Raw genomic sequence first — 13,084 nt, forward strand, 5'->3', positions numbered from 1 at the left:
TTCTTCCAGAAACCTCATAATGTCAACATTCTGAGGGAGGCTAGAGCCTCAGAATCAGAGTCTAGGATGCCAGAGAAAGGATGGAGAGGAATCCCCATGAATCCTGGGATTTTGTATAAGGACAAAGGCTAAGAAGTAGAAAATAAAGAGTGAATTCCTGTCAACACTGTTGAATCTGAACACCATCCTAAGAATGTCTCATTTCAGCAATTGGAAGGTCTCCCAAGTAAGCAAAAACTTGATGTCATATGACAATGTCAGGTAATGAGCTCATCTTTCTCTTCCTTTATGTCACCAGGGACAAGATCTGGGTGTCAGCAGCACAGCCTTTCTTAGGCAGAGAGTTTGGCCAATCTGTCAACCAGTATTTTAACAACATGGATAAGGAAACTATTAAATAAAAATGAATGTCTTTGCAGTAGGGTAGAGGAGATATGGATATTTTTCATTCTGTATTAATTTCCTTTAATTTTATTATATAAAAAATTGTTTAATAAGTAAAAGTAATAATTGGATTAGATTAAATGCATTCACCACCCGTACTATGATTCAGTGGCTCAGAGGCAAACATCCAGTGTAAAGGGTCAATCGTGTAAGGAAGTCAAGGAGAGGGCGTCAGACTTTACATAGAACACTCAGAGGTATCGAAAAAGTGAAGCTCATCATTTATCATCTACAACCCTCTTACTCTGGAGTTCCCGCTCCTCCTAATGGCAGAGAAAAACAGAGAACTTACTCTGTTCCTATCTGAAACATTTCACTTTGACATTAACTCAGCCTCATTTGGGTAAATACCCAGTCAATTCAAAGGCTGTTTCTTCCCTCTCTCAAGGGGTCACTTCTCCTTCCTGACATGGTGTCTGGGTGCAGAGGGAAGCTGACATATCCTTGTGGCAGGGGTCCTTGGTGTTCTTGGTGTCCTCACTTTATGGACTGGTCTTGTTCCTAAATGTCCTGGTCTGGTATTTACTTAGGTGTGGCTGATCTCACTGTCCTCCATGGGCATCCTGCTGGCATCTGCTGCTGAAACCCAAGGTCCCTGTGGCCCCTCAAATCACCAGGTCTTTGTGCTTTGTGGCCTCTTGCTTCTTTGCCCTGACCACAGGCCTGTGCTAGGACACAGCTGCTCTCAGCACCTCGGCATCCTCTCACCAGGGCAGACAGGAACTACAGGCCATGAAGAACCCTCTACCCTGGCTGTTCCACCTCCTCCAAACCATGGTAGACGCAAGGAGAAAGCAGGGGTGAGCCAAGATGTACTGAGTCTCTGTCAAACCATCTGGGGTTTCTGTGAGGATTTCTAACGTCTCTTTACACCCTCCCCCAATTTTGCTTAAGCCTGGTGGGTGGCAGAATGGGAAGCTGAAGGGAAGAAGCAGTCACTTCTCAGCGGCCAGGCTTTGATATGCTTCCTAGTTTTACCCCTCAGAACAGCCCTCCCATCTCCTGTGGCAATGCTTTCTACTTCCTCTTCCTATCTGGGGGAAATTTCCCATAAGTCTTTTCCTCTGCTTGCTCTGCTCTATTGCTTTGATCCTACTTGATCTGGCTTGGCTCTTTACATGGTAAATGAAACCTCTAGGAATTTAGAAAGCTCCTTCTATCTTCACAAAGCCTGATTTCTACCTTGCTGTGGATTCAAAATACTATCTTGAGATTAGGACCTTAAAACTGACTCCATCTTCTTTGCTTTCCGCTTTAACAATCTTCGTTTTCTCCAATATAATGGAAGCCACATCAGCCAATGACTTACTCAATGTAAGATAAATCAAAGTGGTTTTACAAAGGTATGGGAGAAGTATAGCAGAACTGCAAGAAACAGCGGATTGGTCTGGGGCTAGTGTCAGTGGAATCATTACCACCCCTAGGTCCAAGACCTGACGATCTGAGAGAAGGGTTAGCAAACCCAGAAAGAGAAAATATGTAGAGAGAACCAGTAACCTTCAGTTAGGGTCTCAGCAGGCTCAGGGCAACCCCTCAGGGAAGGAACCAGCCGGAGGAATAAATACTGACATCATTATCCTCCCTTCTTTTGATCTCCTACTGGAGCATCCCATTGGCCACATCTAACTGGATGCCAGAGGCAAGGGAGTCCATTGATATAACCCAACCAGTCAGCTTCGGGATAGAGAAGAGTAGAGGGTGGATGTGAGAGAAAACAGAAGATATCCAGCCAAAAAGCTTTTCTCTGAAAGGGCAATGGGGAATGGATCAAGTACAACAGTGTGTGAAAAATAAATTTCATTGGCATTTTTCAAAAATATTATATCCCTATAACATATGTCTGTTTTATCCATAGTTTAATTTCTGTCCATTAAAGTATATATTTCAGTTAGATGCCCTCTAAATTGCAAAGTGTTCTGATAATGATAACAATAGCTAGCCCTGAGTGCTTTCTGTATGCCAAGCGCTGTGAAAAAACTTTTTGGCAACGTTATTTAATCCTCAAAAGAACTTTCTGGAGTAAGCATTATTATTATCATCTCCATTTTACAGACGGGGAAAACAGAGACTAAAAGAGCTAAAGTATTTGTCCGAGGTCATACAAGCTAGTCAAGAGTCCATATAAGATCTAAGACCAGGCTCTCTAAGAGGGGCAGGGAGCTGGGAACAGTGAGGGAGAAGTGGAGAGATAACATCCTATCTTGTCATTGGCTGCTTCTAAGTCATAGCTGATGGTTGCCGTCTGGAATGGTGGGGGCCTCATGTCACCAGATCTGTTTTTTCAAGAGAAGCTTGTCATCTCCATTGGAGAGGAAAGGTCCCTATTTTTTAATTTAATTGTTCAATTTAAATTTTTCATTCAATTTGAAAAATGGGTAAGTTAAAGTAAACACCCTAGGAGCTTCGAGTTTGCAAACTTTGTTAGACTGTAACAGAGAAACCCCACCCCAGTACCCCAGCACCCTTCACCCATGGCTGTAATACCTGTCAACAGCCTTTACAGGGTTACAAACCAAGAATGTGTTTCCTGTCAAACTGACAGCCATCATGTTTGTAAGTTTCATGATAATAATATGATGGACTATTTGTGGTTACCAGCATGAATTAAGTATCAGGCTAAGAACTTTACATGTGTCATATCATTTAATCTTCACGACAAGCCTGCAATTTATGTGTGTATCATAACCCACTTTTTACAGATGAAAATGCTGGGATCAAAGATGCTAAGTCCTAAGCCTAAAGTCACAAAATAGAAAACAGCCGAGCTAAGACTCAACTCAGGCCTCTGAATCCAAAACTTAAGCTTTTTCTACCAAAAGGAGAAGACTTTCCCCTGCACAACTCTGAGATTCTAGGCACACAAACAGCAACCCACTGGGCAATCTATTCTTCCAAGTCAGGTACCAGCGATAACATCGAGATAATGAATTTTGCATTGTAGGCTGCTCACCAACCATCCAAATATTGTGCTTCCTAAAGGTACCATGGACACCTTTAGAACACCAAACAGAAATGAGATAAGCAAAGCAAAGAGTGGGAGAGAGTGTACTCAAAAGTGGGCAGGCTGGTGGAAAAACAAACAGAATCTGCTGAAAATTAATAGGAAGGCAGAGATTCAGCTGAAGAAATACTAAGAGGTGCCTTAGTTCATTTTTTTATACCTGATTTACAAAGAAAATGTCATTTTTAAAGAGCAGCTTTAAAAAAAAATAGGTTCCACTTGCTAGAACTCAAAGGACAATATTGATAAGTCAGTTGTATCATCCCTAGGGATGCCTTCTGAGCCCCAGCACTTCCTTCTCTCCCTGAATCATAATTCTTGTCCTCCTGTCTGGATGTTTCTGCCATCCATCTCAGTACAAGCAGCTCTCAGATTCCCTGCACCTACCCCGCCTCTAGCATTTTTATTTTCATATAGGAATAAAGTCTGATCAGACAAGAAGTTGCAAAGGAGAAAATCCATGGTTACACATTTCCATATGCTGTGCCATTCACTAGATTTACCGCCAACCCTTGAGTCATCTCTAATTTCCCCAAGTTTTGTTGTCTCAAGCTCCATCACATGTTCGTCCAAATGTTTCTATCATTACTTCTAAAGTTATAACAATAAATTGTAAAGTTTGCCTTTTCAAGAGACTTCCAGTGCCAAGAGACTTCTTCATTTCTACACAGAGCTTAGTAACAGGTCTCTCCAATGTGTTCAAAACAGATTTCCATTCTCCACCTTCCCGCAAAACAGTCGTGCCTCCCCTAGGATCGCTCCTTCTCTGTGAGTAGCACCACCATCCACCCTGCTGCACAGGTCAAAACACCAGCTGGTCTCTTGAGTCTTCCTTTCCCTCATCCCCTCTGGCCAATGCATCAGCAGGTCTTGTCAAGTCTACCTCCAAAACCTCTCGAGCCCACCTTCTGCCTCCATCTCCAATGGTGGTATCACCGGTGCAAGCCCCCGTCCCCTCACCTGGCCTGATGCACCGCCCCCACCTGCCTTCCTGCTTCCCCTTACCCCTCTCTCTCCAATCTGTTCTTCACAGATAAACCAGCTTAATCCTCATAAAATGCAAATCCAAGCACAGCATTTTCTCCTGCTTTTCTGTTGCTTCTAGAATAAAATCTAAAATCCTGAACATTTCCCATGAGGCCCTCCCTCCAGCCTCATCTCATGCCACCTTCCCGGTCTCTGTGTCCTCTAACCACACTGGCTTGTTTTCTCTTCCTCAAATATTTCAAGCCCTTGACTGTCTGAAAACTTTTACAATTGCTGTTTGCTCTGCCTGGAACACGCATCTCCCAGTTTCTATTTGAATGGCTTGTTCTTATCCTTCAGATCTCTGCTCCTAGTTCTTTTGCCCAAAGAGCCTTTTCCCAATTCAAAAGGTGGTCCTTGACAGTTACTCTCTCTATCTCCCTTGTTTATTTCCCTCTGGCACCTTTCACAAACTACAATTACTTTACTTAAATATTTACTTACTATCTTTTTGCCACTCTACTCTGAACACCTAGCAGAGAGTATGGAACACGAGAGGGAAAAAAGAGTGTTGAAGGAATAGAGCCCACAGACAGCCTCCTACAGCTCTGATAAATCATATATCAGAGTCAAAGTAAAGGAAGAAATGTCACTGCCTCGTGTGTGAAAGCAAACAGCCAGTTAAACTTATAAAAATATGCTTTTAGTTAAGATCACAGAAGATATTTTCTAACAGATTATGCTGAGCTGGGGAGCGAGATGCAAAGATAATAAACACATTTAATTTGAAACAGATGGAAATCTGGTCAATTCCCCACTGCTTCCTTGACTTGGGACCCTTTAAAAAGTATACTCTTCTCTTCAACTTTTTATGAGTATAATTTTTCTATGCCAGTATGTGCTCTCATGGAGGACATCCCCAGCTCCCTAGCAGTCACTTGATGTCCCTATTCATCTTGCCAAGGCAAGGCTTAATTGAGTCCTGCAGGCCCACACTCATTTGCGTATCTCCCTAGATTTGGTTGATGGTAATGTTTAGCTACAACTTTATACATGGGCATCCCCAAGTAAGTGCAATCACTTTAAGATCCTTGAATAGGGCACTAGAGACATGTATAATAACATATTTATTGAGTGCAGATTTCCTTAATGTGCCAAAATATGCCTTAGGGTTGTCGGTTCAAATGTTACACACAACTTGCTAGAAAAATTGGAGGTATCTAGTGATTAGACACAGAGCAGATGGTCTTCTAAGCTTAAGAATTTTGTTTTTCTAAAAACTGCTCAGCTACTCGCAACAGTGCTTCACATAAGCTGCTTGAGTTGGATCTTTTGAGAAGAGCAGGAGAACCCATCATAAACGAAAGAGTGGCTTCAGAAACCACAACTTCAGAAACCAAGTTTTAAATTCGTAAAAGAAAAACAATGCACTTCTTTTGTATTTGTGTGGCATGAAGAAAATTTCAGGTTTCTGTTCAATATCAGCAAGGATAGTTCAATAACTTGTGTTAACTTAAGGCTCCCAGAAGAGACACTGTTATTTCTAAGTCCTTAACTGTTCTTTTCTAATTATCACCTCCAGGTTGCTGGTTCAGATTAAGTTTCTTTGGCTTTCAGGGGAAAAATTAAACCCACCAGAGATGCTACCACTTAGTGCTTCTGCAGATGGGCTAACCGCAAAATGCCAAAGCAAAATCCTGTCCTGCTTTCTGAGCTCTTACTGTGGCAGGACACTCTTAACAAATCCCAGACACAACCATCATGGATACAGAAGCACCCCCTTTACTTTCTGCTGCTAACTAACTCGGGTCATCAGTGTGGATCTGGGGTTTATTGAACATGCCCCTCCGTTCTGACTCTCCCTTCCACAGAGTTAATATTTTTTAATCCAGTGTCTTTTGTTCCCCTCCACCTTGACCCAGTACGCTGTCATCTGTCCATCCATCCATCCATCAAATATGGATCGAGCATCTATCTCCTGCCAGATACAGTGCTACATTCTAGAAATACATTGGTGAACAAGATAGACTGCATGACCTTATGGAATGTAAAATCTAATAGTGGAGATAGGCATAAAAACTGACCATTTATTGCACAGTTGGTCATTACTAGAATGGAGATACTTGAAAGGTGCTGGGGACCAGACGGAGGGCAGGTCTACATCTAAGCATGGGGGTTGGAGGGTGTCATGAACAGCACCAAAGAGGAAGTGAGAAGTAGGAGTTCCCCAAGAGGATGGGAGTGCAGAGGTGGGAAGGAGGTAAAGCGTTACAGTCTAGGCAGAGGGAGAGTTACAGAAGCCTGTGAGCCCACAGCATTTCCAGAGCACTAGGATGGTTCTGCTGGTGACACAGCACTAAGGGGAGAGTGGAAGAGAGGATGAAGAAGTGAGCGAGGTCAGATCAGGAAGGACCTGGTGGGTCTTGCCAAGAGAGATGACTTGGATGTTCGAGAGTCACTGAAGAATTATGTTTAGTTCTCCTCAAAATATAAGCAAATAATTTATATAAGGGAAAATGGCGGGGGGGGGGGGGAAACAGAAAACAGTTTGATGTGAGGTAGATTAATCCTACTCCATAAAAATGAAATACTAGCTCTTAGATGTAGATAGATAGATAGATATATACACACACACACACACACGTTTTTTATGTCACCACTGGAATATTATATGTGGAACCCTATTCTCCAATTGTCCTACTGCTTGAGAGATATTCCCACCCTTCTCTCATTACTACTATATGTAAGAATAAGCTGACAGCTTCAATTTATTTTCTTTCTAGATTAAGTAATTTTTCATGAAGTTGGGAGTTCCAGTTAAGCTCCTTCCTCTTATGACTACATGCTGGGCCACTCATTTGGGGGTTGTTCAATCACTCAGAACATCACACCTAATGGTGGGGGTTTTTTTATGTTTAGAGTTTCCTGTGAGAGGAAGAAGTGGAATAAAAAGCAAGAGGATCTGCCTAAAGAGCAGCCTTCGCCTCACGGTCCGATGCTGCAGAAGAGGAAAGGTGCCCAGATCATTGAGGACAAGAGTAAGGAGACAGGAGATGACAAGACTGCTGAGGAAGGTCCTTCTCTCGGCAAGACAGATCCACGAAAAGATACCAAGGGTAAGGCCAGCCCAGGGTTATGGACCCAGTCCTAGTGCATTTGCAGGTATCCTTTGGCTTTATAAAATGGAGTCCTGGAGCTGGAGCCTCCTGGGGCAACGGCAGGGTTGATGGGATAGAACTAATAGGAAAAATGATAGGAAAACAAATTAAAGTTGCAAACAGTTCTGCAGAGCCATCACTATATATAACCGAACTTCTGGCTCAAAAGCTCTCTTTTCCATATTTAGGTACTTTCTGGTATGGGGCCAGAGAGGACTGCTTCCAATGAAACCAAAGGTCATGCATGCCAATTAGCTCAATGGCCACATTCTGTGTCCTGGGTCACAGAGAGTCAGCCTCATCTTCTCAGTGAGAGAATCTGATTCTTGGAAGGAAAGGGAGAGATCACCATCTCCAGGGTTGGCTTCGTTCTGGCCAAGGGCCCACGACCCCTGTCCCAATTCATTGCCCTTACTTCTGCTAAGTTGGGCTCTTCCACATTGGATTCAGTGTCTAAGCTCAGGGAAGCACATACCTGAGCCCCAGGCATATCCCATTAAGGCAAGGAACAGCCACTTGCCAATGAGATAGCTCTTCAAGAATGAGGAACAAATCACTTAGCACCAATGACAGATGTCTTCAGACCAGGGAGCATTGGCCATGTACCTGATCCACAGAATGGCAACTGAGCTGACTGGAGCATGTGTTTTTCTTCCTCCTTTTGTAAATTCTTTCTCTTTTCTCCCCCTCCTTCTCGCTTCTCCTCTGCCTAACCTCTTCTTACCCAAGGAATGACTTATCCTTGCCTATGACTCTCAAAGCTTTAGTATTCCAACTCTGGGTTAAATGTATGGAGTAGCCTGTACTGCCTATGCCCAGAGAGCTAGGGAAGGCATAAGGCAAGTCATCTTTGTATTTCCATCTCTTTCTCTAGCTAAAGAAATCAAACCTTTTACAAATACATCTACATGATGTTTCTGCTAAGTATGCTTCATTGATAGGGGGAGAAGCAAGGGGGATGTTTTTAAGGTGAAAAGTTATCTTTAAGCCTCACCAACTAACTGGAAGATCTAACCTTTTGTAATCATTAACACAGAGCTATCACTTACTCCAGGTGCTAAACAGAGTGACAAATTCCAGTTGCCAGAAGGGGATACATAAATTCTCCTAATTACCTCTAGAGTCCTAATCACACAGGACCAGAAAGGGTTTTGAGTTATGTGGACACTGCTCACTTTTTGAAAATCACAGTTTCAATTCCCTAAAAGACTTCTTGGTTTGCACACTCGGGCCAGTGAAAGCTGTGAAGATGTGAATCAGCTAAGACAGAGTTTGGAAAATGGGTCTTTTACAAAGCTTGGTCTTGTTCCCCAGGACTGATACTAGTAATTAAGGAGAATTGTAGGGTAAGGAAAAAGCAGAGAAGAGATATAGCAAAGTAGAAGAGAGAAGGGAGACCCTTTATCTTAGGATAAAGGCCTCAGCCTTGAAGCAAAGCAAGTACAAAATCTTCATCGCTGACAGGGTTCAGAGGCTGTAAACTTCAAAGGCATGTAAGAGAACCTTCTGGCCTCCTTCTGTCTCCTAGCTCAGCTAATTTCTGAGAGTCTGCACATGAGCCTACAGCTCTCCCAGACACCTCTACCCAACCACATGATTCTCCCCCACCCTTCCAACCTCCCCAATTTATATTCTTCTCCAGTTCTGTTTAGACATCAAAGTCTCCTTTGCTTTTTTCACCTTCCTTTCATGCAGCAACAATTTATACAAAGTCAGCTAAGTGATGAGAACTTTAGGGAGCACCTAGGATACAAACATGGATTCATTCTTACATTCAGCGAATATTTGTTGAGCACCCACCCTGGGTGAGGCACTGTTCCAGGTGCTGAAAATACCTCGGTCAATAACACCGATAAAGATGATCAAAGACACTAACGCAGTGAATGCATTAAGGGGCCCCATTCCATTCGCCTATTCATCTCCAGCCTTCTAGAATAATGTTGGGGGAGGGTAAATTAGAATACCACTCCCACCACTTATCGTCTAGTCTGGGCCAAATAAGTCATCTCAGGAGAATGTCAGTGCTTGCTTCCTAAGAAAGTAGTGCTTTGGAAGCTTTGGAAGCATTTATCCTGGGAGCCTGCAGTTCAGAATACACAGACTGCACCCATGTGAACCCGTCTGTTTCTTATTTTCCTCCCACTTGAAAGTGATTAGGATTTTCTTCCATTTAGGGGTTTCTACCCACTTCTGACCCTGAAAGGCTCAGGAAATTACAAAGCAAGTTTTCCAACAGATGCTTTTACCAGAGTCAGACAGTCCTACACAGCTGCCAATTTGCTCTCTCTACATCTTGCAAGCCTGACGCATTATGAAGTAAAAGAGGCCTGAACTGGATGGCCCTGCTTTCTTGTGGAACATCCAGCTGCAAAAGCCAGGTTCACTTTCACTGTCTGATGTGACACTCCTAAATCCATGGAGGTTCTGACAGGCAAGAGATCCTGGCAGGAAATATTCATAGATATAAGATGAAAGATTGACAGTGGAGTGGCGGAGTGTGTGCGTGTGTGAGTGAGAGAGAGGGAGATTGATTCAGAAATGTCTAAAAAGAAATGGGCTTGTTGGGAAATGTGTGGTTTTCACAGTAATTTTTGGAATCTCAGTGGAGAGAATAGCGGGGGGTGACTGTATCTAAAGAATCCACAGCCACTCCCCAATCAGAAAGCCATGTGTTGTATGAAATCTGAACCACAGCTCTTGCATGTAACCCGCCTCTGCTCGGGGGTGTCTGGGGAGATTTGGAAGATTGTAGATCAAAGGGAGAGCTGGCTCCAATTTGTCAGAGTCAGGGAAACACATCATTCAGACCAATATTGGGTAACTGTACATCCTGCCTTAACATGCTCACCAAGACTAGATGGTTTAGCAGAGCATGACTTGTTTTTTTTCTGAAAGGAACAGATGATTGAGACAGAAAGGAACATAGATAGAGCAAAGTCTCAGCAACAATGAAGGGTCCGCCACTTACAGGCTGTGTGAATTTGGTCAACTTGTTCCAGATCTTGGTGTCTTGGTTCTCCTTTGTGCAAAATGGAACTCATCATACTCAGAGCATCAAAGAATCACAAAGTTGGGACAGATCTTAAAGGTCGTAGAATGAGCACTAAGAGCCTGACACATAGTAGGCACTAAACAGTCCTTTAATTCATCAATGAAGTAATTGAGTGAAGGAATCAACATATGAATGTGTGCTGGGATCCCTGTTCAACATCTCTACTAGCAGTAGTTCAATCCTTGCTTAAATACCACCAGTGATGGGACCATCTACTGAAATAAGTCACACTCATCTCAGCTAACAGCTGTGACTGTTAGCATTATGTGCAAATCCACATCCAAACCTAAATCCAAACCTGCCTCCCAAAAGCTTCCATCATTTGTTCCAATTCCACCTATTGGGGCTGAGTCAAATGAGTTTTATCCCTCTTCTACATGGCAGCCCTTCAGATATTTGAAGATAACTCCCGTGTCCCCCGTTGGTTCATTCTTCTTCAGTCTAGTTATTCTCACCTCCTCCAGTCATACCCCAAATAAAGAGAGCTTTAGGATTTTAGTCTTCTGCATCATCCTCATCACTCTCCTCTGTATGAGCTACAGTTGCCCTTGAGCTGAATGCAGGGATTCAGCTGTGATTGGACCAGGAAGAGAAAAGTGGGTCTGTCCTCTTCTTGTTCCAGATCCTGTATCTATGGATACAGGCAATGGCCTTGCTGGCATATACACTGGCTACAGCCCACTCATCTTACCCCAAATCTTCACATATTTTTTAGATCTCAAACAGACCTCAAAATCAGGTAAGGAGTACTCAAAGACAGAGCAACTCCTTCTTGGGTCTTCTCTGCCTCCAACAAAATTAGACACATGAGCGAAGCCCAATGAGCGATTTGCTGTTCTGGTCACATTCTATTTCAACTACCCTATTCCCTATCCCATACCTTTACCCATACTTCCTGTGAGTCAGTACTGAAGAAGAAAGGTGTCCCTGTCCTTCCCCTCTCACTGATTACAGTTCTATAAAAGGATCCTTAAATTATAATAAAGGTGTTGAATTATTCCTTGCATATGTTAACATTGGACAGTTTACCAAGTATTTTCAATTACCTCGGGGGTGGTGTACCTCATGAAATCAATTTTTATATTTAGAATTGCATCTGACCTGAAGGGATGAAAAGAAAAAAACTCCACCAACAGAAAGAGGAGTGTATTTCCCCCATGTTACAAGGTGTCTGGAGGAAGGCAGTGCAGGGCTGCATGATGGCATCAGAAACCCAAGCCATTCATATAGCTTTCTACTTCTCCTTATCTTCATGTTCATGAGATGGCTGCTCACCTCTGTGCATCACACTCATTCCAGGCAGGAAAAGGACAAGTGGGTGAAGAGAAAAAGAGAAAGGTACCTTCTAGCTGAGTACTAGAAAACAATAACTTTCCAAGACACCTATTCCCCAGCAATAGATTTTCACACACACACACACACTGGAAAAGCTGGAAGTAAAGGTTAGCTGTTCTCTAAGGAAGGGCAACTCTAATTAACCATGATGGTCTGATTTCTGGATCTGATCAGAAACGTAAGCCAGCATCCTCTCAACAGGAGCAAAGCAGATGGTTGTCACTGTGTGACCACAGCCATGTCTCTCTTTCTCAAGGCTTTTTTGATGTCCAGTAAATTGGCCTTTGTGCTCCCAATTCTGATTAAGAGAGTCTTCCTCAGCCCTTCTCCTGTGCATAATTTATGTGTCAAATTGGGGGCACAGCTTAGAGTGTGGATCTGAAAAGATGTCCTTTCAGGTAACGTCTGCAGCATGACGGAGTGAGCTGTTCCCTTTATCTCTCCCCTGTCAAACTACAACTAAATGGACATTCATTGATCAATGGAGGATACCCACACAACACAACAGAACGCCTGAGAGACCCACGCAGTTATACATCTGAAGGTGGATGGACTACCCCCAGGGAGGTGGTGGAGACAAGTGAGCACTCTCCAGCTCCCCAGCAGCCCTGTGCATGATGAAACTCCTCTCCTGGCTGGAGTGCCCATAGCACCACTGAAACTCCAAGAGTGGGAGTGCAATTCTGCGTGATTGTGGGAAAAGGTGACAGCAGTTCTGAGCCCGTGTGATGACTTTCCCATCTGATGGGAGAGCCCACAGTACCACCATGGTCCTCAGGGAGTGGCACAGGCTCAGACCCAGTGGGGAGGCCCCACTCACCAAGCACAACAACTGGCATGACCTGGGAGGAGATGGCAGCAGATCTATGCACCCAGGCAAATGAGTTCCTGGCTGCCATGAAGGCCTTTAGTACCACTGCAGCCCCAAAGCTGCACATCTTGGCAGAATGGTGGGAGCAGGTGCAGCAACCTTGAGCCCTCGTCTGATCACTTTCCAATTCAGTGGGAGAGCCCACAGGGCTGCTGTGGTCCCAAGGAGTGGCCCAGGCTCAGACAGGCACAGCTGACAGGGATCATGGTGAGCTCAGAATACACAATTCCTGCTCACCCACCACCCCACCCCCCACC

The 13,084-nt window shown here is 43.7% G+C and overlaps 1 protein-coding gene across 10 annotated transcripts in view; it reads left to right on the top strand.

The window, feature by feature from the left end:
* Window positions 1–16: 16 nt before the first annotated feature.
* Window positions 17–13,084, top strand: part of LOC100629368 (uncharacterized) — a 70,909-nt gene continuing 57,841 nt past the window's right edge. For 3 of the 10 annotated variants that reach the window (XR_002811374.2, XR_011423146.1, XM_023652153.2), the window contains exons 1-2: window positions 51–261; window positions 7,331–7,527. Coding sequence is in view for 6 of the 10 variants with exons in the window: in XM_023652153.2 (XP_023507921.1) it covers window positions 194–261; window positions 7,331–7,527 (265 nt within the window). In the remaining 4 variants the exon portion in view is untranslated. Of the gene's footprint in view, window positions 262–7,330; window positions 7,528–13,084 lie in introns of all 10 variants that reach the window. The other 7 variants (XR_011423149.1, XR_011423147.1, XM_070226990.1 and 4 more) reach the window with 4 other exon arrangements.

This window comes from Equus caballus, chromosome 11, assembly GCF_041296265.1.
Source record: "Equus caballus isolate H_3958 breed thoroughbred chromosome 11, TB-T2T, whole genome shotgun sequence".
Lineage (NCBI taxonomy): Eukaryota > Metazoa > Chordata > Mammalia > Perissodactyla > Equidae > Equus > Equus caballus.